A 26992-nucleotide genomic window follows, 5' to 3' on the forward strand; every position below is an offset into this window, starting at 1 on the left:
AAGTTATTTAGTTATAAGTATGTTTTAATTGCATTAAGCTACTGTACGCATTGGTTGCTTCATGTTTGAAGATAATCTGTACATATGCCACCCCCGGTCTGTGTGCCACCCATGGCTACCAACGTACCTGAACGATGACGTCACCCAGGTACAGCGACGGTTTTAGCAGTTTACATTTTGGCGGCATGTGTGAGGCATTATGTGGTGAAAGATGGCAAACAGCGCGCTCTTACATTTCTTCTTCGTGTCTGCAGTATTTCACAAAGGTAAGAAAACGTGTTCGGTAATATTTGTGTCACATTTTGCACATGTCCAAGTTATTTAGACTCACCTTACTCACAAAGAACAGTTACAGTTGTTACTGTGTACTCATGTTTACGGCTTTGGTGCATAAATATTTTGGAAGAGTGCAGAAGTTGCAGAAGTTGATAGTTAAATTGAAGTTTTATATCAAATCATGCATTGAAAAAAGAAAAGATATACAAAGAGGGAATGCATTCAGATGCTGCCCTGGGGTCATCTGGGACCACGTTAACCCATTGCATCCATAAATATTCTATAAGCATGTAAATAAACGAATATTTGCATCATAACCATTATTGTAGCATATCAGTATTTCCTGCTTTTACCTCTTTTAATATATTTTTAGAAGAAACGTAATTAAGTGCAGCCCAGTTCATCACATGTTCCCTAATGCAAAGATTAAAAAATATTATTTAATATTTTATTTAGCTATTGTTGAATATGACTCAGGTGTCTTAATTATACTAATGTTTTTATTTACAAAAGTGAAGGGTTGGTGTTCAAATAGAAACACCTCCCTATAATAATACACAGTGCAGTACATTTTAACCTGTTTTAAAGCAACACATTCAATGGGCCCAATAATAAAGAAACATACACTTGTCCTCTCCTGCAGGTCTAAACTCTGTGATTCAAACACAGACGACTGTGGCCGCAGCAGTGGGAGAGCAGGCCTGCTTAAACTGTCTGCTGATTCAAACCAAAGAAGTTCATCAAGTCACCTGGCAGAAGATTCTACCTGATGGAGAGAGGACCGTCGCCACTGACAACCTGCACTTCGGTCAAAGAGTGGACCCTTACTTTAGTGGTAAGGTGGAGTTTCGAGATGCTGGACTGCAGAACAGCTCCATCGTGATCAGGGATGTGACGGAGCAGGATGAAGGCTGCTATCGCTGCATGTTTAACACCTACCCTGATGGAGCTCTCATTGCTACAATCCGCCTGAACGTCTATGGTAAAATATGCAACTTTTTCCATAATTATTGTAGAGGAAATGTTGTCCTATGGAGGACTAAAAGTGCCAAAATGAAATATATAAATGTATAATTAATTAAATCATTAAATGTGTCATCAATTATTTAATATTGGAAATAAATCAACAAATATATAAATAAATATATAATTATTTAATTAATTAAATGCATGTGTTATTAAATAATTATTTAAATGTGTCATTAATTATTTAAAAATGGTAATATATAATAAATAATTTATGAAATACATAAATAATTAAATAAATGTTTAAATAATTATTTAAAATATTAATTCATTCTATGTAAAAACACATCTATTTATTCCACTATTTATTTAATTATTTCATGTTTCCTGCTCCAGCAGTGCATCATGAAATAATTTTATCTGTCATCCTCTCCCATCAAACTCAGTGGGCGGGATTAACGCTGATCGAGTCACAAACCATTGCTTTGGTCTGCAGGGTTGCCAGACTAGGCGGTTTCCCGCCAAACAAACAAACAAACAAACATGGCAGCAATCACAGAGGAGATTTATTTATTTATATGTTACCATTTTTTTATAATTAATGACACATTTAAATAAATATTTAATAACACATGCATTTAATTAATTAAATAATTATATATTTATTTATATATTTGTTGATTTATTTCCAATATTAAATAATTGATGACACAGTTAATGATTTAATTAATTTCATATTTATATATTTCATTTTGGCACTTTTAGTCCTCCATAAAAGAATCCTCCATGTGTCTTATTTGGACTAAGACAGCTCTTGTTCTCCTGCTTGCCAAATTTGCCTACATGTCCCAGGATGCATTGCAATGCAACCCAACTGCAAGCTTTAGCATTGTTCTCCTAATTTTGATAAATGATAAAGTTTGAAACACTTAAAGTATCTCCTGTAACTTCATTCATGCGACTCTTCAAATTGTAGGACAGTTAGTTCAAACGCTGTAATCTGATTGGACGAGAGGCACTTTGATAATGTTTAATTTTCTTCACAGAGCTGCATGAACCCGTCCTACATGTCAGAGAATCAAACTCTTCTGAAGAGGTCGTTGTTTCCTGCTCGGCTACGGGTCGGCCCGCCCCCACTGTGACAATAACACTCCCTCACCAAGACTTGAACTTCCACAACACTTCTGTCTCAGTCAGGAACAACAACAGTACAGTCACTGTCACTAAGACAGCTGTGCTCTCTCGTCGTCATGGCAACAGCACACAGGTCGGGTGCACAGTGGGGGGCTCCTATGGCGTTCACAAAGAGGTGTTTAAGATGATTCCTGAGGTCAAAAAGTCGCTCCCTGATGAAAAGTCAGGAGCTAATAGCAGCAGTCGTAGTAAGTAAATGATCAGATGTAGATTCTTTAAAGTTTGTCTGCATCATTTTAAACATTTTCTCCTCTTTTTCCCCTCAAAGGTAGAACTTTAATCATTATATCAGCTTTAACAACCTGTGTTATCATCACTGCAGTCATCTTCCTCTGTTGTAGACACAAACATCAGAACAGGTACTTCTAATCAATACTTATGTGTAAGTTTTAAAATCTATAAATGTTTGTCCTCCTCTAACTGTTCTTAAATCCTTCAGTCTGTCACACGAGGTCCATATGAATGAGATACCAGGAACTACAGATGAAGACCCTCAGAAGTAAGAAACCATTAGTTCTCTTAAATCTGTTACATTTTGTACGTCCTGCCTTCCTCCATATCTTCCTACACGCAAAAAAACAAATACTAAAGTATGACTTCCATTGAGAGATTAGTTTATATGTTTTGTTTTCTTTCTCAAGGACCCAAGAGTCTCCACAGGAGAACGTACAGGTCCGACTTCGATCAACTCCTGTGAATAGTGAAGAGAGAACAAACACAAATCCAACACCAGTTTCATCCAGGAGACTGTTTGAGTGATTGATCAGATGAACTCAGTTTTTTGAATAACCGTGAAAAGCTGTGATTCACAAATTGATGGAAGAGCCGTGTTTTATTTAATTCTGATTTTTTAAGCTTCGATAAGAAAAGTCTTTAAAAAAAACATTTTGATACCCTTCTCTGTTTACATGATTTTTAAATCTGTTTAATTTTTTAAAATGTCATTTTTAAATCTGAATGTTTGCCTTTGTGTGACTGACAATGTACATCATCTTTGTGAGAGATTTTTGCATCTCTTTGAATTAAATTTTGACTTTTGTTAATTTATGACAAGGGGAATAATGATGTGACTGAATTATTTCTTTAGTCAAAAATAAAATTGTTATAAATACAGACTGCACACCAGAAGCTGCTCTAAAATGTGTTTAATTCAATTGATCACCACGTTTGATGTTTCAGGCTGCAGTCCATCATCAGACATGAACGATAAAATGAAAGATATTTCATGATAAAAATGTGCGATTTTAAGTGAGTGTCATATTTCCCTTAAATGGGTTTAATTAACTTAATATGATGGTTTAAGAAGTAATTAGTGTTTTAATGTATATCCTTTACAATTCAAGCTATGATCCTGTTATTTATTTAGTGTTTATTTTTTTCTAACTACTTCAATGTCAGCTGCAAATTATTAGCATCAGTTACCAATTTCATCCACCATAGGTCGCTGTTTTTCAGATTTCAGGTTTTTTTTATATATATACAGTTAATTGGGGTTTAATGAATCATCTGTTTGTCTAATAATTTAATATAATAATGTACAAAAAGGTGCAATGGAGGAGCTGAACAGTTGTGCAGGTATGTGCATGATTAACTGTAAATAACTTACAGTATATTCACACAGTGTTCCTCAATGTCTGCTGCATATTATAGACATCAGTTGCACCTCTTGGCCACTAGAGGTCTCTGTTGATCCAGATTTTAACCAACACGTGCGGCTCTCTGTACTTTCATCACTTTCACTTTAGTATGGTGGTGGGTGAAAGAAAGATATGGCGCAGCGTGCACTTATTCTCTCTTTATTTGTGCTGACAGTCTCTCAGAAAAGTAAGAAATGTTTAATGCTCAGGCTATAACTTTTAGTATTTGTTGTTAATCTGAACGCAGCTGGCGGTTCCTGTTTTCTAAATTAATTTAAGTTAGTTCGGTATTTTCCCGCCACGTTTCTGGCGGTATATTTGGAAAAAAAATGCATAGTTCCTGGTTTAACTCATATTCTGTATGATAAAAAGAGAAAAATGAACCCGGCTTCATCAGTGTGTTTGTAGACTACCGCATATTGTAGTCTGTAACATAGCAACCAAAGTGATAGAGTTTCTGTTGTGTCTGAAAATACTGAAACATGCAGCCTCACTCACACTAGATTAACTTTTATTGCTTTGAGATCACTTTTTGAATGATTTAGAGTTATATATGTAAAAACTTTGTTAAAAGTCCATATGTCTGTGCCTCTTAATTGTGAAAATTATTGATTAACGGAATCAAGTTTTGAGTCAAACAATGTTTCTGTCTCTCTGCAGCTCCAGCAGCTCTGATACAAACTCAGCACACTGTGATGGCAGCAGTGGGAGAGCAGGCCTACTTAAACTGTCAGCTCATGAAATCTAAGGACGTTCATCAAGTCACCTGGCAGAAGATTCTACCTGACAGAGAGAGTAATGTGGCTACCTACAACAAATATTCCAAGAAACTGGTGAACGCAGGTTTTCAAGGTAAAGTGGAGTTAATTGATGCTGGACTGCAGAACAGCTCCATCCTGATCAGGGAGGTGACGGAGGAGGATGAAGGCTGCTATCGCTGCATGTTTAACACCTACCCTGATGGAGCTCTCATTGCTACAACCTGCCTCAAACTCTACGGTCAGTACCTGCTTTAGTAATACAACACCTTCATGTCATCCCTCGAGTTTCTTCTATAACTTTCATCTTGTATTTTCAGAGCTGCATGGACCCGTTCTTCACGTCAGTGAATCAAACTTTCCTGAAGAGGTCGTTGTCACCTGCTCGGCTACGGGTCGACCCGCTCCCACTGTCACATTAAACGTCCTGAATCAAAAACTCAACGTTTCTATAGACAGTTTCAAAAACACAAACGGTACGGTCACTGTTAACACTACATGTTTGCTGATGCGTAGCTATGACAACAGCACACAGGTTCAATGTGAAGTTCAAGTGCCCTCCGTTCCTCTGAAGAAGGACTCTGTGATGATTCCTGCAGCCCAGCTGTCGTCTGAAGATGGTGAGAATCATTATTATAGATTATTGTTTCTACACATGATCAACGTCGTATTTATGAAGTTTTTTTTATCAGGTTCAAAGGTCGACACTGGATCTAATGACGCTGATATTACTCTGGTCATCGCAGCTGTTGTGACAGTCTCTATCTCTTTAGTGGTTCTTCTGTGGTTTCTGAGACGAAAACAACTGAACAGGTACAGATGTTTTATACTGTTACACTGAGATGTTCTGATCAAACAAAGCAATACAAATACACCTACACACCTACACTTTCACACACTGATGGTAGAGGCTGCTGTGTAAATGACCAAAAAAGAACTAATCCAATGATTGTAGAAAACGTTTTAGCTTTGACTTAAGTTACCCTCTCCTCTAGCACTGCTCTGTTGTTGTTCATTATCACATTGAACCCAAATCACCCCAAATCAGTTCTTCTTTGTGTGTTTGTGCTGATTTTAATGATCTTTTCTTTAAACAATATTTTTACAAATCCAGTCTCAAAGTCTTGGTGTAAGAACAAGGAGGATCCTGAGGAGATCAAAACACCGCTACCTACTGTGAAACCTCACATGTAAGATAATGAACACCTTCCTATCCTAACAACTTCAACATTGATGAAGAAACTGACCAGAATGTTTTTTTCCCCCTTAAAGGAACAGAACGCCTTTAATGCATCAACAGAACGAGCAGGAGGACCTGAGGCAGCAGACACCTTCTGCTGACAAGATGATCGACTTCAAACAACAAGCTTCATCTCGGACACCAAGGTGTAAACAAAAGCTAAATCTTTAGTAATGCAGAAACACACAAGGTGACAAAGTGAAGAAGAGTGACTTCAACATATCAGTCCAGATGTGGCAGCATGTTAGAGGACACACATCTGTGTCTGTTGATGAGTGTTAAGTCCAGCAGATTCTCTTTTGAATCCATATGATGCATTTGCTGCCTTTTTTATGCATCTCTTGTTTATACATTTTGATATATTTTTTAAATACATTTAAATTCTGCAGCTTCAATTTTTATTTATTTCTTCATGATTCTTCAAACCCAAAAATGAACTTACCATGGACCAGTAGTTTACTCTAATGTTTGTTATCTTCACTAATACCTGAAATAACAAATCAGAATTTATGTATGTTACATTCCTATTTTATTACCCCTGTTGCCATGGCATATGATGCATTTGCTTCCTTTTTTATGCATCTCTTGTTTATACATTTTGATATATTTGTAAATAAATACATTTAAATTCTGCAGCTTCAATTATCTTCATTTCGTTCTAAATCTTCATTTAAAACAAACCCAACAATGAACTTACCGTGGACCAATAGTATACTCTGATGATACATAATGAACGTTGGTTACCTTCGGTTTTACCAGAAACAACAATCCAGAATTCATGTATGTGTCATGGTTGTGTGTGATAGGTCCACAAGAGATCATTTACAATAAAATGTATTTGTTCAGCATTTCCAAACCAGTGACCCCATGTATGACCATAATACTTATTTTGTCAGATAAAGTGACAAAGTGTCCACATTTTCCTCCTTTTCTAACCACAGGATGTATTAACTGCAGTGCAGTGATTTCAGCTGTAGTTGCAGAACGTGTCCACTAGATGGGGTCTTTGTTATACTTTTTGTTTTTGAATACTGCCCGTATATAATGACCACTGCTGTATTTTTCTTTGCTTACTCTTTGAACGAAACATAAAGTATACACTAATAATGAATCATAAATGTTTGTGAGCTTTAATGCCAGCAGAAATCATAAAAATTCAAAATCATAGATCAGGGAGGGACCTCTTGGCCACTAGAGGTCTCTGTTGATCCAGATTTTAACCAACACATTCGGCTTTCTGTACTTTTATTACTTTCACTTTAGTTTGGCGTTGGTTGCAGGCAAGATATGGCGCAGCGTGCACTTATTCTCTCTCTATTTGTGCTGACAGTCTCTCAGAAAGGTAAGAAATGTTTAATGTTTAGGCTATAACTTCTAGTCTTTATGTATTTTATGTTAATCTGAACGCAGCTGGCGGTTTCTGTTTTCTACATTAATTTTAGTTAGTTCGGTATTTTCCCGCCACGTTTCTGGCGGTATATTTGAAATACTTTTGCATAGTTCCTGGTTTAACTCATTCTGTATGATATTTTGCAGAGAAAAACAAACCCTAATGAACCCGGCTTCATCAGTGTGTTTGTAGACTACCGCATATTGTAATCTGTAACATAGCAACCAAAGTGATAGAGTTTCTGTTGTGTCTGAAAATACTGAAACATGCAGCCTCACTCACACTAGATTAACTTTTATTGCTTTGAGATCACTTTTTGAATGATTTAGAGTTATATATGTAAAAACTTTGTTAAAAATCCATATGTCTGTGCCTCTTTATTGTGAAAATGATTGATTGAAGGAATCAAGTTTTGAGTCAAACAATGTTTCTGTCTCTCTGCAGCTCCAGCAGCTCTGATACAAACTCAGCACACTGTGATGGCAGCAGTGGGAGAGCAGGCCTACTTAAACTGTCAGCTCATGAAATCTAATGACGTTCATCAAGTCACCTGGCAGAAGATTCTACCTGACGGAGAGAGTAATGTGGCCACCTACAACAAATATTCCAAGAAACTGGTGAACGCAGGTTTTCAAGGTAAAGTGGAGTTAATTGATGCTGGACTGCAGAACAGCTCCATCCTGATCAGGGAGGTGACGGAGGAGGATGAAGGCTGCTATCGCTGCATGTTTAACACCTACCCTGATGGAGCTCTCATTGCTACAACCTGCCTCAAACTCTACGGTCAGTACCTGCTTTAGTAATACAACACCTTCATGTCATCCCTCGAGTTTCTTCTATAACTTTCATCTTGTATTTTCAGAGCTGCATGGACCCGTTCTTCATGTCAGTGAATCAAACTTTCCTGAAGAGGTCAATGTCACCTGCTCGGCTACGGGTCGACCCGCTCCCACTGTCACATTAAACGCCCTGCATCAAAAACTCAACGTTTCTATAGACAGTTTCAAAAACACAAACGGTACGGTCACTGTTAACACTACATGTTTGCTGATGCGTAGCTATGACAACAGCACACAGGTTGAATGTGAAGTTCAAGTGCCCTCCGTTCCTCTGAAGAAGGACTCTGTGATGATTCCTGCAGCCCAGCTGTCGTCTGAAGATGGTGAGAATCATTATTATAGATTATTGTTTCTACACATGGTCAACGTCGTATTTATGAAGTTTTTTTTATCAGGTTCAAAGGTCGACACTGGATCTAATGACGCTGATATTACTCTGGTCATCGCAGCTGTTGTGACAGTCTCTATCTCTTTAGTGGTTCTTCTGTGGTTTCTGAGACGAAAACAACTGAACAGGTACAGATCTTTTATACAGAGGCTGCTGTGTAAATGACCAAAAAAGAACTAATCCAATGATTGTAGAAAACATTTTAGCTTTGACTTAAGTTACCCTCTCCTCTAGCACTGCTCTGTTGTTGTTCATTATCACATTGAACCCAAATCACCCCAAATCAGTTCTTCTTTGTGTGTTTGTGCTGATTTTAATTATCTTTTCTTTAAACAATATTTTTACAATTCCAGCCCAAAGTCTTGGTGTAAGAACAAGGAGGATCCTGAGGAGATCAAAACACTGCTACCTACTGTGAAACCTCACATGTAAGATAATGAACACCTTCCTATCCTAACAACTTCAACATTGATGAAGAAACTGACCAGAATGTTTTTTTCCCCCTTAAAGGAACAGAACGCCTTTAATGCATGAACAGAACGAGCAGGAGGGCACAAGGCATCGGGCATCTTCTTCTAAAAAGATGATCGACTTCATACAACAAGCTTCATCTCGGACACCAAGGTGTAAACAAAAGCTAAATCTTTAGTAATGCAGAAACACACAAGGTGACAAAGTGAAGAAGAGTGACTTCAACATATCAGTCCAGATGTGGCAGCATGTTAGAGGACACACATCTGTGTCTGTTGATGAGTGTTAAGTCCAGCAGATTCTCTTTTGAATCCATATGATGCATTTGCTGCCTTTTTTATGCATCTCTTGTTTATACATTTTGATATATTTTTTAAATACATTTAAATTCTGCAGCTTCAATTTTTATTTATTTCTTCATGATTCTTCAAACCCAAAAATGAACTTACCATGGACCAGTAGTTTACTCTAATGTTTGTTATCTTCACTAATACCTGAAATAACAAATCAGAATTTATGTATGTTACATTCCTATTTTATTACCCCTGTTGCCATGGCATATGATGCATTTGCTTCCTTTTTTATGCATCTCTTGTTTATACATTTTGATATATTTGTAAATAAATACATTTAAATTCTGCAGCTTCAATTATCTTCATTTCGTTCTAAATCTTCATTTAAAACAAACCCAACAATGAACTTACCGTGGACCAATAGTATACTCTGATGATACATAATGAACGTTGGTTACCTTCGGTTTTACCAGAAACAACAATCCAGAATTCATGTATGTGTCATGGTTGTGTGTGATAGGTCCACAAGAGATCATTTACAATAAAATGTATTTGTTCAGCATTTCCAAACCAGTGACCCCATGTATGACCATAATACTTATTTTGTCAGATAAAGTGACAAAGTGTCCACATTTTCCTCCTTTTCTAACCACAGGATGTATTAACTGCAGTGCAGTGATTTCAGCTGTAGTTGCAGAACGTGTCCACTAGATGGGGTCTTTGTTATACTTTTTGTTTTTGAATACTGCCCGTATATAATGACCACTGCTGTATTTTTCTTTGCTTACTCTTTGAACGAAACATAAAGTATACACTGATAATGAATCATAAATGTTTGTGAGCTTTAATGCCAGCAGAAATCATAAAAATTCAAAATCATAGATCAGGGAGGGACCTCTTGGCCACTAGAGGTCTCTGTTGATCCAGATTTTAACCAACACATTCGGCTTTCTGTACTTTTATTACTTTCACTTTAGTTTGGCGTTGGTTGCAGGCAAGATATGGCGCAGCGTGCACTTATTCTCTCTCTATTTGTGCTGACAGTCTCTCAGAAAGGTAAGAAATGTTTAATGTTTAGGCTATAACTTCTAGTCTTTATGTATTTTATGTTAATCTGAACGCAGCTGGCGGTTTCTGTTTTCTACATTAATTTTAGTTAGTTCGGTATTTTCCCGCCACGTTTCTGGCGGTATATTTGAAATACTTTTGCATAGTTCCTGGTTTAACTCATTCTGTATGATATTTTGCAGAGAAAAACAAACCCTAATGAACCCGGCTTCATCAGTGTGTTTGTAGACTACCGCATATTGTAGTCTGTAACATAGCAACCAAAGTGATAGAGTTTCTGTTGTGTCTGAAAATACTGAAACATGCAGCCTCACTCACACTAGATTAACTTTTATTGCTTTGAGATCACTTTTTGAATGATTTAGAGTTATATATGTAAAAACTTTGTTAAAAATCCATATGTCTGTGCCTCTTTATTGTGAAAATGATTGATTGAAGGAATCAAGTTTTGAGTCAAACAATGTTTCTGTCTCTCTGCAGCTCCAGCAGCTCTGATACAAACTCAGCACACTGTGATGGCAGCAGTGGGAGAGCAGGCCTACTTAAACTGTCAGCTCATGAAATCTAAGGACGTTCATCAAGTCACCTGGCAGAAGATTCTACCTGACGGAGAGAGTAATGTGGCTACCTACAACAAATATTCCAAGAAACTGGTGAACGCAGGTTTTCAAGGTAAAGTGGAGTTAATTGATGCTGGACTGCAGAACAGCTCCATCCTGATCAGGGAGGTGACGGAGGAGGATGAAGGCTGCTATCGCTGCATGTTTAACACCTACCCTGATGGAGCTCTCATTGCTACAACCTGCCTCAAACTCTACGGTCAGTACCTGCTTTAGTAATACAACACCTTCATGTCATCCCTCGAGTTTCTTCTATAACTTTCATCTTGTATTTTCAGAGCTGCATGGACCCGTTCTTCACGTCAGTGAATCAAACTTTCCTGAAGAGGTCGTTGTCACCTGCTCGGCTACGGGTCGACCCGCTCCCACTGTCACATTAAACGTCCTGAATCAAAAACTCAACGTTTGTATAGACAGTTTCAAAAACACAAACGGTACGGTCACTGTTAACACTACATGTTTGCTGATGCGTAGCTATGACAACAGCACACAGGTTGAATGTGAAGTTCAAGTGCCCTCCGTTCCTCTGAAGAAGGACTCTGTGATGATTCCTGCAGCCCAGCTGTCGTCTGAAGATGGTGAGAATCATTATTATAGATTATTGTTTCTACACATGATCAACGTCGTATTTATGAAGTTTTTTTTATCAGGTTCAAAGGTCGACACTGGATCTAATGACGCTGATATTACTCTGGTCATCGCAGCTGTTGTGACAGTCTCTATCTCTTTAGTGGTTCTTCTGTGGTTGCTTCTGTGGTTTCTGAGACGAAAACAACTGAACAGGTACAGATGTTTTATACTGTTACACTGAGATGTTCTGATCAAACAAAGCAATACAAATACACCTACACACCTACACTTTCACACACTGATGGTAGAGACTGCTGTGTAAATGACCAAAAAAGAACTAATCCAATGATTGTAGAAAACGTTTTAGCTTTGACTTAAGTTACCCTCTCCTCTAGCACTGCTCTGTTGTTGTTCATTATCACATTAAACCAAAATCACCCCAAATCAGTTCTTCTTTGTGTGTTTGTGCTGATTTTAATGATCTTTTCTTTAAACAATATTTTTACAATTCCAGCCCAAAGTCTTGGTGTAAGAACAAGGAGGATCCTGAGGTGATCAAAACACCGCTACCTACTGTGAAACCTCTCATGTAAGATAATGAACACCTTCCTATCCTAACAACTTCAACATTGATGAAGAAACTGACCAGAATGTTTTTCCCCCTTAAAGGAACAGAACGCCTTTAATGCATGAACAGAACGAGCAGGAGGGCACAAGGCATCGGGCATCTTCTTCTAAAAAGATGATCGACTTCATACAACAAGCTTCATCTCGGACACCAAGGTGTAAACAAAAGCTAAATCTTTAGTGATGCAGAAACACACAAGGTGACAAAGTGAAGAAGAGTGACTTCAACATATCAGTCCAGATGTGGCAGCATGTTAGAGGACACACATCTGTGTCTGTTGATGAGTGTTAAGTCCAGCAGATTCTCTTTTGAATCCATATGATGCATTTGCTGCCTTTTTTTATGCATCTCTTGTTTATACATTTTGATATATTTTTAAATACATTTGAATTCTGCAGCTTCAATTATCTTCATTTCGTTCTAAATCTTCATTTAAAACAAACCCAACAATGAACTTACCGTGGACCAATAGTATACTCTGATGATACATAATGAACGTTGGTTAACTTCGGTTTTACCAGAAACAACAATCCAGAATTCATGTATGTGTCATGGTTGTGTGTGATAGGTCCACAAGAGATCATTTACAATAAAATGTATTTGTTCAGCATTTCCAAACCAGTGACCCCATGTATGACCATAATACTTATTTTGTCAGATAAAGTGACAAAGTGTCCACATTTTCCTCCTTTTCTAACCACAGGATGTATTAACTGCAGTGCAGTGATTTCAGCTGCAGTTGCACAACGTGTCCACTAGATGGGGTCTTTGTTATACTTTTTGTTTTTGAATACTGCCCGTATATAATGACCACTGCTGTATTTTTCTTTGCTTACTCTTTGAACGAAACATAAAGTATACACTAATAATGAATCATACATGTTTGTGAGCTTTAATGCCAGCAGAAATTATAATAATTCAAAATCATAGATCAGGCAGGTCTTTTACAATATTTGTTTTCTAGACTGTACATATTAAACTTTACATGTAGTTTTGCATTTTTGTAGGCGTACTTTTTTAAAGTTTCTTTGAATTTTACGACTCACATTTTTGTGAAATATTCTTAATTGAAGTCTCAAGTGTTGATCAGAGGTTTGAAAAGACCCCTTTAGGTGTGCTGCAGAATTCTTCAGTTTGCGAATGGCTGTAAAACAAGTGCGATGGTTGCAGTTATGCAGGCTGCAAAATGTAAATGCTGCCTTTTTGTAATGCACTGTTTTAATGTTAAGATAAAGAACTAAAGAATAAAATGTTTTTAATCTACCCGTCAAACCTTTTCTTTCACTTTAATATTGAAGTTTTTATAGCTGCAGTTTCAACACATGGCCACTAGTGGTCACTGTCCTCACAATGGGAGACGAGTTGAGGCTTCTTGGAGGATGTGGTGGGCGTGAAACAGCAGAACTCACTTAAGGTTAAATGTATGAACTATGGCGAACTGTGCACCAGTTTCACTTCACCTGTAGCTCTGGAAGATTTAAAAAAGAACACTGGGAGCTGACTTTTAAGTAGAGGACCTTTTTCTGTCAGCGGGTAAGTGTGACGTCTTTGAGTTTTACAGAGTGACACGACGATTTTAAAATGTCTTAACTTCACATTTTAACAGTTGTGGAGTTTCTGAATGAGTGAAGGTAAGTCAACGAACTTCAATTAGCATTTTGTGAAACATTGAAGGACCTTTTATTTTGAGGATATCGACGTTTGACTAGAAGAAAGGCATATTTTAGTCATTTTTCATTGTTATCAAGACAAAAACTCATTTAAATCGTCTTTTACTGATACTTGTTTAAACATTTAGTCAATGTCAGTATTCCTAGCTGAAAGGAAAAAAACGTTTTCACTTTACCTGTGGTGAAATTGTTTGAAACGTCGAAAAAGATTGCACATTTTAATGGTTTCTGTTGTAAAAAAAAAAAAGAAAAAAAAGAGAAGCTATACAAACCCCCAAATTGGCTTAATATGTTTTAAAGCCAATTGTCCTCCTTATGTTTGTTTGACATGTGTTTTTACTTTGTTTTAGCTTCACAGCATTTTATACATTTTTATGATTTTCACGTTAGAAACATGCAAATAAAAGGAAGTGGTTTTGCACCCCAAGACATTGCCCTTGATATTTTGAAGAGGAATATTCCTGTATTTAAGGCTAAAGTGCTGTGTACTTAATCAAAATTGTGATTTGCATGTGTTAAACCTGCCAAGTGAAATATTTACACCCCTTAAATTGCCTTAAATATGTTGAAAACCAAGTTTCCACTAATTTTACAGCACTATTTTGATAGTATTTTTTCATTTCATTCGGTAATCATGTCCAAAGAAAGGTTTTCAAACCCCCAAAAGAGGGCAAACATGTGTGGAACTTCCCTTTTTTCAATTACTTTTTGGGGATATCATACACTTTGTGATATCTGTATCGCATGGTATCAATTTCCATGATTTCCAGGAGTTAAATCTGCCATGTGAAAGATTTACACGCTCCTAAATTGGCTTACATATGTGAGCCTTTCTTTTCCTCCTGCTTTGAAATAACATGAAAGTGAGGCAGGTAATTAATTTGAACCATTTTCCTCCTTCGGCATCCTGTTTGAGAAATTTCAAATAACATCTGTCTTCCAAGCAAAAAGTTTTAACGCACATCTGGATGAAGGTTATTCACCTGATTTCAATCCCTCTCTGGTGGAACTTGAGATTTTAAGCGTATCTCTGAAAGTAAATTTACCAGAATCTAGGCCGTTATGTGAAGAGTTTAAGATTTAAAGTCGTCAGTTTGAGATTTGTTTGTGGTCATGTGTAGTGGTTTCGTCAGACGCTCTGTTTGTAGTGGAAACGTGATTTAAGTGCTGCCCAACAGGAGCAGGCTGAATGTTTGAAGCCAGATGAGTTGGCGCTGTAAAAGAGCAAATAACACCCATAAACCTCTGAGGTCTGGACCTGGTCTGTCATGTGGTTTAGACTGGTTTCTCTCTCCCACAGAGTCCACTAAGCGTCACCTTTATCCACATTTAAAGAACAGTTTGAGTCCTGCTTTTTCTGCCTGTTTTTAAGCCGCGTATTTGAAAAATATTCGATTTTCAACATGATTTGTTGTTCACACTCGACCAACAAATATGCCTTCACTCGGCAAACGCACACCCTACTGCTTACCTGCCTCCAAACCCACCTTAATGACTAATACCTCATCACCTCTTTCATCATCATCCGACTGCGATAATTTGTTTTTCGAAACCTCAGGGTTAGAGTTTTGTCTAGACTTTGAAGCAGCGTCTTGTGTTGCAGCCGTGTGAGTGGGAGTTGTCACGCTGTTCATTAACTTTTGAAACCTCTATCAGACCCCCAGGTAACGTTCCTTTAAACGAGAAAACTGCTTTTGCTGATGCTGACACGTTAGGTCACCGTGGCAACCGCGAGTAAAAAGATGCAAAAAACTGACCCAAAGTGATGTTTTCAAATCAGTTCTTTAAAGTTGTTTTTGTGGGTTTTTTTTTTACTCCCCTGCTGAGCAAAGAGTGTAATCTTTGTAATGCTGTCACCGCTCATGTCATCCTCTGACCTCTCATTACAACAGCGTGTGTGTGTGTGTGTGTGTGTGTGTGTGCGATGCAGCCGCAACAGTGCTGACCAACAACAGCTCGACAAGTCACAACACCGGACGTCTGACAGCTCAGTACGTCTGCATCACTCACAGCCTCTTCTTTCCTGCTAATCTAAAGTGTATTCTTTTTATTACAGCCCGCTGCAGTCACAAGCTGTTTGGAGGTTTGTGGTCGTTCGAGCGCTCTGACGGCGTTTGTGTTTGCAGCTGCAGCCTGGCTGTGATAGCGGGTCAGCGTGTGAGACTCTAAGCCTGCCTGAGTGTGCCATGTGTGGACCTGCGCTGCTCCTGTGTCTGCTGCTCTCTATCGGAGGGACGCACGGTATGTTGTTAAATCGACGACTCTGAGATATCATTCAACTGAAACAACTATCGTACTTTTTGTCTCTGCAACAAAGAAAGTAATGTCAGAATGGTTTCAAAGCTTTCACTCATCCTGACATGTAGGGCCGCTGTCAGACTCGAGAACTACAACGCTGGGCATTATTTTTCTGCAGAAAGAGAACTTTAACTTTTGATATTTTTCAGTATATTTAGCACTTTTAACTCTTACATTTCAGAAGGTTTTTAAATAAAAGAGCTGACCGGTGTTTGATATCTGTATCCAGGGAAAATGATGTCACTACTCTTTCTATTACTGTTTCAAAAAGTGATGCTACCACAGAAGTGTGTTTCTCAGTTTCAGCACCGCATTCTGTCCGTTCTGCCGCCCTGTAATGTCACACGTAGGGATAAACAAATCGAATATCTTTGTTTTTTTTTAACTCAGGTAAAGTCACAGCTCCTGCCAATCTAAAAGCAGAGGCCGGCCGTCCCCTCCTGCTCGCCTGTAACATCACAACGACGTCCAGAGACACCGTCCATCAGGTCCGCTGGCTCAACAAGCACGACGATGTCCTACTGGCTTACGAGCAAAGCGTGCCGCTACGGATCAGCCATCAGGACCCCAACGTGCAGCTCACCACCTCCAACAACGACGCCTCCTACATCACCATCAAGAGGGTGCGGCCTGACGACGAGGGCTGCTACCGCTGCATCTTTGATGTTTTCCCCTCAGGCTATCAGGAAGCGCAGACGTGTGTCAGCGTCACGGGTTAGTGTGTAATTAGGTTTTTCTTGGACGTCTCGTTCAGATGGAGGTTGTTTGGTTAATTACATGCAAATCATCATTCAACAGTTACGGTGGAAATCAGTTTAAGAGTCTGCAAACAAATGTTTTCATGATTTCGATCACAAAGAGTCCTTTAACATTTGTTCCACAATGAAGCATGAGTTTTTTTTTGTTTTTTTTAATCCAAACTCTGTGTGTGCTTAGGTAACAGGTTCTTTTTTCCACAAGTACAAAGTCTCAGCGCAGCCCGTCCTCATGAGCGTCACAGAGCTGCTTGTTTTTCTCACTAGAACTCTTAAAACAGGAAGAAGTAGGCAAAGGTCTGAGCTCCAAAACCAGCAGGGGAGTTATCCCACCCGGCTGCCTAGCCTCAGCACTTCCTATTGTACTTTTTTAATTGGCACAACCTTGTTTATGACTCCCAGACTCCTCTTGTTGCTATGTCACCTGCACACAAACAAAAGCAAACACGACTCCTCAAACAGCACGATCACAGATTTAGGCTGTTTTCATGTTTCCTGTTGCAGGTAAAGTGCGCCAGGAGGGCAACAAGACGGCTGTGAGCGGGAAGTCCACCACCCTCTCCTGCTGGTACAGCCTCCCCGAGAGGGTGCACCAGGTGCTGTGGAGGAAGACGGCCGAGCAGGGCGACACCACAACCGTCGCCTCCCACGCCAGACACAGCCACCACAGCGTGGACGCGCAGTTTGCGGGTCGGGTCGACTTGAGCCGAACTCTCGGCGACACCCAGCTGACCATCCAGCAGGTGAGGACGGAGGACGAGGCGTGCTACACCTGCGAGTTCCACGCGTATCCGGATGGCACCAAGAGCGCCACCACCTGTCTCTCAGTTTACGGTCAGTACCATCTTACTTCCTTTTTTTTTTTTTTTTTATTAGATATGAAAATACAGCTGAAAGCAAGCGTTAGAGTAGTTAAAGATTCATTTGTTTAATCACAATGACCTCTCATGACAGGTTTGGATCTGTGAAAACAGCTCAGGAGAGGCAGCAGGACCGCGTTGTGCTTGTTGAGCCGGCCTCTGCTTTCAGAAAAGCAATATTAGGCCGATGAAAGCTTGATCTGTGACGCCTCCTCAGGGCTGTGAAATGATGTAAAGGACACTTTCATTAGGTTGTTTTAGTCTTTTTATCGGTCAAGCTATTCAAAACAAAACACTCCTACGCCTCCAGTAACACTGCTCCAAAGCATCTGTGGTCGTCCCTGTCTGGTAAACACCCTGTCTTTAACCCGCCACGCCTCCAGCTTAATTATCTCTTTTTATTAAAAAGTCAAAGCCACAGAAGACATCGTAAATGAAACTAAATTAAATGTAAATTTAATACAGTTCATCAACTTAACAATGACTTTAAATTTAGCCTTGTCGTGCTGGCCGTTAAATATGAATGATGATGTTGGAAGCAGATATTTTCTCTCATCACGGATGTTATTTCCAGTCTTTGTTTTCAGCAGATCGGATAAAGCAAAGCTGGAAAGTCTGCCTCTCCTTTTTTGTCATTTCTGGGTTTTAAAAAAAATTCTACCAGGGTGATAAATAGATGCCTGATTCGGGACGCTCTCTGAGCCCTTGTGTTCACCAAACAGGTGGAATTTAAACTGAAATACCTGTTGTTTCATGTTCTAATGGACATCTTTATATGTGTTCTCATCATTTCTAAATTCTCTTTAATTTTTATAAAAACACTAATATAGAAAATGCAGACCACTGCAGCACAAAAAAGCATTTCTAAAAAGTGTCCTTCCTACTGGACCTCAAGGGGACCATGTGCTTTCACGCTGTACAACATTGGAGACGGTATTGTAGCCTGAGAGGAAACGTGTGAGAGTGTGTGTGTGTGCATCCCATAGCAGGAAAGGGAAGTGTGGCATATAAACAGACCACAGGCGACCCTGAAGTGAGAGTTATTCTGGTCATTAGACTTCTGTTCTGACCCGCTTTGGTGACGGTGCTACATGTCCCCTGACAGCACTTAACCCCGGCCTTTTATTTTCCTCTGCAGAGGTGTTAACCAACAAGTCAAGAGTGCACCTCTCGTTGGCTTTAAGCAAGCGTTCCAGGACTGTGAGCGGCTGTTGATGTCCTGTGTGTGTGTGTGTGTGTGTGTGTGTGTGTTTGGAGTGATAATTTGAGCAGAGGGAGGGGGGGGTCTCAGAGGGGAGAGTGGTGATTAATTTGGGATGAAGGCCAGGGGATGAGTGGCTCACTGTTTCCCCGAGACACAAGGCCCTCAGTGTGTGTGTGTGTGTGTGTGTGTGTGTGTGTGGCCTCCCTGCACTGCTTAACAAGCTTTGTCCAATCTGACGGCAGCAGAGACTCAGACACACAAACACGCAGAGTCACTAAAAGCCGCTTCGCTCCTGTGTTTCTGGCGGCCCTGTCGGAGGACAACTTGTGTCATTGTTGTGCGCAGAGCAGAGATTGACATGCGATGTCTCTCCGTCTCCATTATGGAGGCGCAGGAACAAATCTCTGCTTTCTGCTTGCTGGGATCGACAGGCTCAGATGAAATCCAGAACAGACATTAACCGGAAGATCAAACAATAAACGAGGAAAGTAAGAGAAGCAGAACAGCACAAAGATTGCTGCTCCTTTTTAGTGAGAGTGAAATGTAGGGATCCTCCCTTAAAGTTGATCGTTAAGTCAAATATTCACACCTTTTTGTTTTCAGCTGACAAAGTTTGTTACCGCCTCAGTAACACTTTTTAAAATAAAATAGAAACTTTACAAGAGACTCTCAATAACAACATTCTTTCTTTCTCCAGTTTTACCCAAACCAGAGGTGAGCCATGTCGCCTCGTCCTCGGGATTCACTGAAGCAAACTGCACGGCTCAATCCCGGCCAGCGGCAGACATCACGTGGGACGTCGGCGGGGAAAACAAAACCCTCGGACCGCCCGTCTCCTCTTCCTACGACCAGGGCGACGGCACGACGATAGTGACCAGCACGCTGTTGTTCCAGTCGGGACTGCTCAGTGAACACTCCGTCAAGTGCATCGTGCACCACCCGGGTCTGGAGAAACCCCTGACAGCTTTTGTGAACACAAACAGTGAGGAGCTTGTTTTTAAATTATTTTTTTTTTTTTTAGGTCGTCTCAGTGACGTCACTCTTTGGTTTCTGAAGCAGACTTGCGATTGATGGTGGTCGCCATATTGGAAATGCTGTCTCGAGCTTGTGAGTTACAGAAACAGAAGTATCAGGCAAAATCTGAATCTACCTACCCTAACTGGTCCAAAAGAGTTACAAAAAAAACCATTTCTACTTCTCATCTTTGGGTGCTCGGGAGCTATGAAAAGAAAGCTTTTGTTTCCCACATGTGAGCATCTTCTCCTATTTTAGTCTGGGGTAACTACGGCCACTCTGAAGGAATCCTGCATCCTGAACCGCATATGAGAAGGCTTACTTTTCATATAAAACAGTCTTTATTCTATTCCCACTCCGCCTCAAGTGCGTGCTCCAGATGTTAGACGTATGTGACAGGTAGTAATTTGACAGCATATAAAGTGCTGGTGGAGTAAATGTCTGTGTGGTTTTTTTTTTCTTCTTCTGCAGTGGGTCCAGCTATGGTCATCCTCCTCTCGGTGTGCGGTGTGGCGGCCATCCTCCTCCTCTGTCTGTGTGTGTGTCTCTGCAAGTGCTTCATCTGCACTGACGGTGAGTCCAAACTCTGCAGCTCCACATCCCACAGAAGCCCCGAATACACTCTTTTAACTCGGATTTAGTGACTTGGCAGAATGTAATAGCTGTTTTTGTCCACGCCCGTTGAGGTGTCATCTAATTAAATCCACCCTTAACCAGACGGGCGACTCAGGTGAAATAACGGTGTGCAGCAGCTGAAGGTCATGCTTTTGCTCTTGTGGGTTTTCAAAGGAATTGCAGGGTTGGAAAAGCGAATTAGAGCGGTCATCAGAAATACTAGCGAGTAGTTCTGTTATGTGATTGCTGGAGTGTGGATTTCCGTTTGCCACTCTTGAGTCCTGCGGAAGCTCAGGAAAACATGCAGCAGGATTGTGAAAAGGGAGAAGTTTGTGCAGTGATGTCGATACAAACGGATTCAGAGTTAAAAAAAAAAAAAAGAAGTTTTGAGGTTTTTCTGAGCAGCTCTGAGGAACGACTGCGTAGCTTTATGAACAGGTTACAAGTTTCACTCTTTACTTCAGGATCTGCCAAGAGAGTGAACTTGTCATCGACACGATCGTTATGAATTGTTCACATTTCTTCTGGTTACATAAACAGAAAACATCCTGTTAAGTTCACGAGCAGTGACGAGCTCATGTCAGAGCACTTGAGCAAAGACGGTTATGAATTAAGATTTTGAATGTTTAATTATTACATGACTGGTTGAATGTGCAGGGAAGTGTATCCCAACTCTGCCATTCTCCCTTAACTTTACGGAGCATTTTAGCGCCTTTTCAGCTGGTTGTTTTGGTTTTCAGGCCAACCACTCATCCACCATTGCATTGAGTAAATTAAAAAAACATCAGTATGCTTCCTTAAAAACACAAATTCAGCTACTTCCATCAAACATTTTTTAGCTTTTAGCAACTAAAAATGTGGCGAGGTTTATACCTGTTGGTGGGTGGAGACCAAAAACAGAGCTACATCCAATTGAAGTAACTCTGAATGTGGAAGCAGGAATGTAGACGCTTGCTGGTAAAGTGACAGTGAAAAACAGAGCGCCATCAAACCAAGAAGCGCCTCACCGATTTCCCTGAAAGCGCTCTAAAGGTCAGCTCTCAAGCCTCACAGCTACTTTCCACACAGAGGTGTCAGAGAGGATGCCCAATCATGTGTCATCGACACTCCCTTGACTCCTGTTAACACCTTCCCCAAAATCCTCGCAGGGTGTCACGGAAACAGTGTGTGTGAACCGCTGCCCATTTCCTCTTTATCATAAATTTCCTCGCCACCGAGGAGAGGCAGGGAAAGAAAACCAAAGTTATCGCAGCAACGACAGAAGCCTTTGGCTGACGTCGGCGCTGCTGCTGGCCAAACAAAAGTCCTGGAGGAAGAAAAACAAACGTGGGAGCTGATGTCTCAGGGTCACGGCGGTCCCAGGACTCCTTTGGATTTGGCAACGTGCAACATGCAATTTAACATGGGCTGACCAAAATCAGGAGGAGGAGGAATCCCGATGAATATAATACATATTTTCCCAACAACAGAGCCTGGAAACACTTCGAAAAGTGTCCAGCTTCTTGCAACATTTGGAAATCGTGGGAAGGGACAGGCAGAAACCCTGAGCAGCACCAGCCTTGTGTTGCCCTGGATGGGCAGAGGAAGTGGGAAAGAGGGAGATACATGAACATTTAAAATCTCTCTGCAGTATTGTCTTCAAACAGGAGATGATTTTTGTTCTGCATCCCCCTACTGCATGTTGCCAAAAGAGCTCAACAATGTAAAGTAATGAAAGATACCACACCTGATGAACTGCATACTAATCAACCAGAGTGGATCCTTATCGTTTTTATCGCAATTTTTTTAATCAACTAAATCGTGACGCGAGGGGAAACGCTCCCTCACACAGACCTGAATCAGAAGTTTCCTTTTTCCACCTCGTCTTTATTTTTTCTACGCGATAAGAAAGCAGAGGCGGCACACGCCCCATTTCCTCTCGTCTCGAGGATGGGGAAACTCTGACACATCGGCTAAATCTTTCAGTCTTTGTCCCCTTATCATTTCAAGTTCCAAAAACTAACATGGTTTAAGAGTCTCTGTGTTGATCTAACGTCCCTAAATCATCGCACAGGCGACGGAAAGCCTAGACTCGCTTTGTGTGTGATTGATAGTGTTGTGTTGTATCTTGCTCAAGTATCTGTGGCCAGAGCTCGGCGTGGGACATCTTGGAATAGATGGCGGCTGGGTCGCAAGCAAAAATAGATTTTCGACAGCAACAAAGGCTCCTGTTTGCTCCACACTTTCCACATTGCTGGCGAGTCTTCCCTGGTTTTCCAACTTCTGGAATCCTGAGCTGAATAACAAGTGGTTGTGCTGATTGTCTTGAGGTAGCAGCCAGAAGAAAAGACCTCCTCTTTTTCTGTGTTTAATCCCTCGGATGGTGGCAGACATGACGAGGGGGGGGGCCTGGAGGAGGAGGGAGCAGGGACAAGGAAGGCTGAAGTTGAAACTCGGCTCAGTTTATAACAACAACCCCCCCCCCCCCACCCCCACTCTTAGACGCTACTGTACAGACACACACATGCTGTAGTTTCCAGTCGCTGCATGGCCTGAGATTTGGCAGGGACATAGGCTTTTACTGTGATGTGATTCAGATTGCTGTCCAAGGGAAGAAGCAGCTGTGATGCAGAGTGTCTCAAGTCCTTAATGGGAGCGTTTGTCACAGCTCTGTCACAACCAGCAGCAGGAATAAATCTGTGACAAGAATGCTAATTCTGTTTTTGTGCATGAAGGTAAGCACTATCATCTTAGTCTGCCTAAGCCCCGCCCACTTCAAAACCGTCGAGAAGAGCAGGAAAAATTGTTGTTCTAAACCTGGCAGATTGATTTGTGTGCTCGCAGCAGGAAGTGATGTCCAAAACGAAAGACTTCCAGCTGAGCATTTTAAAACCAAGACAAATGCGGTCAAACCAAAACTGAGACATTCTTTAAAGTCGTGCTCTGCTCCACAGAAGCCCGCTGTGAATGGCCCGAAAAGGTTGTGATGTCTGCGGCTTGAGTGGAACCGCGAGCAGACCACAAAGCCTTTTTGTGGCTCTTTTCTGAATCAGTGGGCGTAATTCAGCTTCAGTCAATCACGGCTGGGAAGTTGGACCGAGGCCTGAGGTTCTTCCAGTAAAACGCCGCCGGTCTATTTGGGTCCCCGTTTCCGTGATTTCTTTTGGTGTGGCCTGCTGGAGATGTACAGACTTATAGGGGTTTGGTGGTGGCTCAGCGACAAGACGGGAAATTAACAACTCATAAGGGCCTTGAAAGTAAAAGTTTCTAGTGGCACCTTTTGTATCTGAAACACCGCAGGAAGTGCAGGGGAAGGACCACATCCGGGCTGGCACGCCAACCCGTTCTGGACTTGAATCATGAGGGAGTCACCCTGATTATTCTTTTGAGATTAGATGGAGGCGATGACATCGCGGCGGTCTTTGAAGAGAACTAAACCCTGCAGATGATATGAGGAAAGTGACACCTGCTGCTAGACAGAAGACGTCAGTGAGAGACGCACTTCACTTAGTTATTCTTGGAGAAAACATCCAACTCAAACATTTTTAAACATTGCTCTTTGCAACTATTTGATTGTCTCACATGCTCAGCTTTTAACACAGCTGATGCGTCACCAAAAAGACCCCGAAGCTCCACCCACTCCTTACATACAGTCAAATAACTGAACCTTAAAATGACTCTCATTAAGAGCCATTACTATTCATTAGAAACGTATTTTTGGTCTTGGCAGTGTTGATTGTTTTACAGCTGAGTTAACTCGTAACGCCTCCTCTAATTGGCTAATCTGAGCAACGTTGTGTTTGTGCGTTCAGCTTGAACACTGTACCGTTTAGTGAGTCTCTTGAGTCGCTCACATTGCTGCCACATGTACACTGAGGTGTGGCAGACACTTTATTATGACTGTGGAATTCCTGAAATGTTTTAGTATTTTGTGGTCGAGGTCTTTGGGATTAGAGAGTGTGTTTGTCGGGTGCCTTCTGTGGGTGTTTTTGTATTCTTTTGGGGGATTTGTAACATGTAAAATAAGACGCCTGCCTCTGATGCTTTGACATATTTGCTGTGGGAATACTCATTCATCGCCGTTCCTGCTGACACAATGTGTTGTATAGGGAGTTAACATAATTTGAGTGTTAAATAATGAATCCATTAAGGAACCGTTACTGATGTTACCATGTCAGGAAAAGGGTAAAAGCCTGAGAGGAGATGCGGGCCGCTGACGACGGATTTCTATCAAAATGGGAAAAAAGTGGACGTTTCCTTTGGCAAACCTGACCAGAAACACTTTATCTCTCTTTCTTGCTGTGCAGACTGATTTTTGGAGTCCGGCATCCCTTCTGCTTTGATGAAGGACCAGCCGAGCTCGGAGCCTGACCTCGCTGCTCAGCACCGTGCCGTCCAGCTCAGCGTGCAGCGGAAGCCAACAGAGCTTTCACAGAGCCGAGCCGACATGGCCGGGTTCTGCTTCCAAGAACTGTGACGGCACTGCGTGTACATACACAGACTCCTCCTGTCATTTAACACTGAGTGAACAGAACTACAGCTAGAATCTTTAATTCTGCACATTAGTTTTCTTTTATTATTGATATCTCTGAATATGTTGTTATTCACATGGCGGCAATTTTCATATTCTTTCCCTCACTGACCTCAAGCTCAGATCATGAGGTAAACAGATGTTGGTGTAATCCCTGGATGCGTCTGCAGAGGGCGCTAAACGGCTCGTCCTGCAAATTACATGATAGTTCCCCGATATTAAACCCAAGAACTATACGAGACGCCTTCAATCCTCTTACATAAGCTCACTTCTCCCAGCACTGGAGAAGAGTTTTTTGAGCTTCCAATCGTGTAAAGCTGCTCTATAGGTCAGACTGACCAATTGAAAATTAGGATATTTGTGAATAAATGGCCGCCATGTTAATAAAGAATATACTGGTTAAGTGACTTTCCTGCAGTGAGTGTGAGTGTGTGTGAGTGTTCAAGGCAAGGTCTAAATGATATTTAATTTAGGCTGATTTATCTATCGTGAGTCATTTTTTTAGTTTGAAGGTTTCTGACTGTGCCGGGTAGCATTTTAGGAAATAAACCTTTTTATATGACATTAACACGTATAGTTGAAATTTAAATAAAGTCATAGACGTAATAGTTTAAAAAAAAAAACAACCCTAACTCAAATCTAGTTAGACTTGATCAGATCAGATTTAATTAGAAAATGTAGCTCAATCCTGATTGGTCCAGTGACATATCTGACATCACTCGTGCAGATTAGATAAAACTAAAACTTAAAAACTTCAGAGACAGCGAAGGTTGTGGTCGTGTTTGTTCCCGTCACTCCGAGTGAAGAGGTGAGGAGACGTAGGACTCAGGCCTTTAAGGTCACATCAGCTGACCGTTGCTGTGGCGACCGATACGGCCGCCGCAGAAGGTTACGTCACTTAAAAACCCTCCTTTTGTAGTTTTAAAAAGCAGATAATTACAGGGGTGCACAGTACGTCCAAGTTACAGTAAATGTAAAAAAAAAAAAAAAAAAGGAGGAGGCTGAAATCTGACTTTTTGTGAAGCAGCCCTGTTTGACTCAGACTGAAAGAATGAAAGGTTTCTTATTTATAGCTGCTGTGTGGAAGGGTGGTCAACCTGTAACCTCTGTTACGGGTGGTCAACGCCGCCCAAACTGTTCGTGTGTGTGTGTGTGTGTGTGTGTGTGTGTGTGTGTGTGTGTGTGTGTGTGTGTGTGTGTGTGTGTGTGTGTGTGTGTGTGTGTGTGTGTGTGTGTGTGTGTGTGTGTGAACCTGGAGCGTGTCCATACGTGTGGCTGCTTTTGTTGCCATTATTGTTGTACAGTATTTCTAAATCAAACTGAAGGGGACACCAGTGTTACATTTGAGCTTTTCTTTTTAATATATTGATCTAGGCCTGTGGGCTTTTTGTACAGAAAACACTCTCAGATGATCTGTTATTCTATTAACAATTATCTGTATATGAAGACTTCTACAAGGCTAAAATGTTATTAAATGCCTTCATTAAAGTTCTAAATTGTATTTTTGCTCTTTTTTATTTCTCCTCCAGTCTCACTGATACTTCTTTAAGGTCAACAGTGTTGCAGCGTTTTGTCATTTTTAGCAGTTTTAACCTTTTTAAATATTAGATTGATCTGCGATGATGCTACTTCCTGTTCTCACTCATATTCCTCCTCTCGTGATTTTGAACGCTTTCTTGTAAAATCATGCATCGAAGTTGTAAGCGAACCTTTTCTCTGGCTTGTGCT

The 26992-nt window shown here is 40.6% G+C and overlaps 5 protein-coding genes across 8 annotated transcripts; all 5 read left to right on the forward strand.

Annotated features, from left to right (window-relative positions):
• Window positions 1-135: 135 nt before the first annotated feature.
• LOC132959465 (OX-2 membrane glycoprotein-like) lies at window positions 136-3480 on the forward strand. Its single transcript, XM_061032489.1, has 5 exons — window positions 136-266; window positions 920-1258; window positions 2289-2624; window positions 2705-2935; window positions 3078-3480. The coding sequence occupies exons 1-4, from the start codon at window positions 212-214 to the stop codon at window positions 2803-2805; spliced, it is 831 nt and encodes a 276-aa protein (XP_060888472.1). The 5' UTR covers window positions 136-211; the 3' UTR covers window positions 2806-2935; window positions 3078-3480.
• A 596-nt stretch (window positions 3481-4076) lies between these two features.
• LOC132959298 (OX-2 membrane glycoprotein-like) lies at window positions 4077-6706 on the forward strand. 2 transcript variants are annotated; one of them, XM_061032201.1, is made up of 6 exons: window positions 4077-4260; window positions 4734-5072; window positions 5152-5451; window positions 5524-5644; window positions 5966-6021; window positions 6104-6706. In XM_061032201.1, exons 1-5 carry the CDS (start codon window positions 4206-4208, stop codon window positions 6009-6011), a joined length of 861 nt encoding a protein of 286 aa, XP_060888184.1. In that variant the 5' UTR covers window positions 4077-4205; the 3' UTR covers window positions 6012-6021; window positions 6104-6706. The 2 variants fall into 2 exon arrangements, with proteins under 2 accessions (XP_060888184.1, XP_060888185.1); XM_061032202.1 differs by having other exon boundaries at window positions 4743-5072.
• Window positions 6707-7289: 583 nt separating this feature from the next.
• On the forward strand, window positions 7290-9801 carry LOC132959297 (OX-2 membrane glycoprotein-like). Its single transcript, XM_061032200.1, has 6 exons — window positions 7290-7413; window positions 7906-8244; window positions 8324-8623; window positions 8696-8816; window positions 9042-9116; window positions 9199-9801. Exons 1-6 carry the CDS (start codon window positions 7359-7361, stop codon window positions 9335-9337), a joined length of 1029 nt encoding a protein of 342 aa, XP_060888183.1. The 5' UTR covers window positions 7290-7358; the 3' UTR covers window positions 9338-9801.
• Window positions 9802-10383: 582 nt separating this feature from the next.
• On the forward strand, window positions 10384-13334 carry LOC132959296 (OX-2 membrane glycoprotein-like). 3 transcript variants are annotated; one of them, XM_061032197.1, is made up of 6 exons: window positions 10384-10508; window positions 11001-11339; window positions 11419-11718; window positions 11791-11923; window positions 12225-12299; window positions 12380-13334. In XM_061032197.1, the coding sequence occupies exons 1-6, from the start codon at window positions 10454-10456 to the stop codon at window positions 12516-12518; spliced, it is 1041 nt and encodes a 346-aa protein (XP_060888180.1). In that variant the 5' UTR covers window positions 10384-10453; the 3' UTR covers window positions 12519-13334. The 3 variants fall into 3 exon arrangements, with proteins under 3 accessions (XP_060888180.1, XP_060888182.1, XP_060888181.1); XM_061032199.1 differs by having other exon boundaries at window positions 12244-12299; window positions 12380-12560; XM_061032198.1 differs by having other exon boundaries at window positions 10424-10508; window positions 11010-11339.
• Window positions 13335-13727: 393 nt separating this feature from the next.
• On the forward strand, window positions 13728-26764 carry LOC132959585 (OX-2 membrane glycoprotein-like). Its single transcript, XM_061032712.1, has 8 exons — window positions 13728-13871; window positions 16065-16249; window positions 16697-17020; window positions 17566-17895; window positions 19823-20107; window positions 20611-20712; window positions 25041-26442; window positions 26523-26764. Exons 2-7 carry the CDS (start codon window positions 16195-16197, stop codon window positions 25043-25045), a joined length of 1101 nt encoding a protein of 366 aa, XP_060888695.1. The 5' UTR covers window positions 13728-13871; window positions 16065-16194; the 3' UTR covers window positions 25046-26442; window positions 26523-26764.
• Window positions 26765-26992: the final 228 nt, after the last annotated feature.

This window comes from Labrus mixtus, chromosome 24, assembly GCF_963584025.1.
Source record: "Labrus mixtus chromosome 24, fLabMix1.1, whole genome shotgun sequence".
Taxonomy (NCBI): domain Eukaryota; kingdom Metazoa; phylum Chordata; class Actinopteri; order Labriformes; family Labridae; genus Labrus; species Labrus mixtus.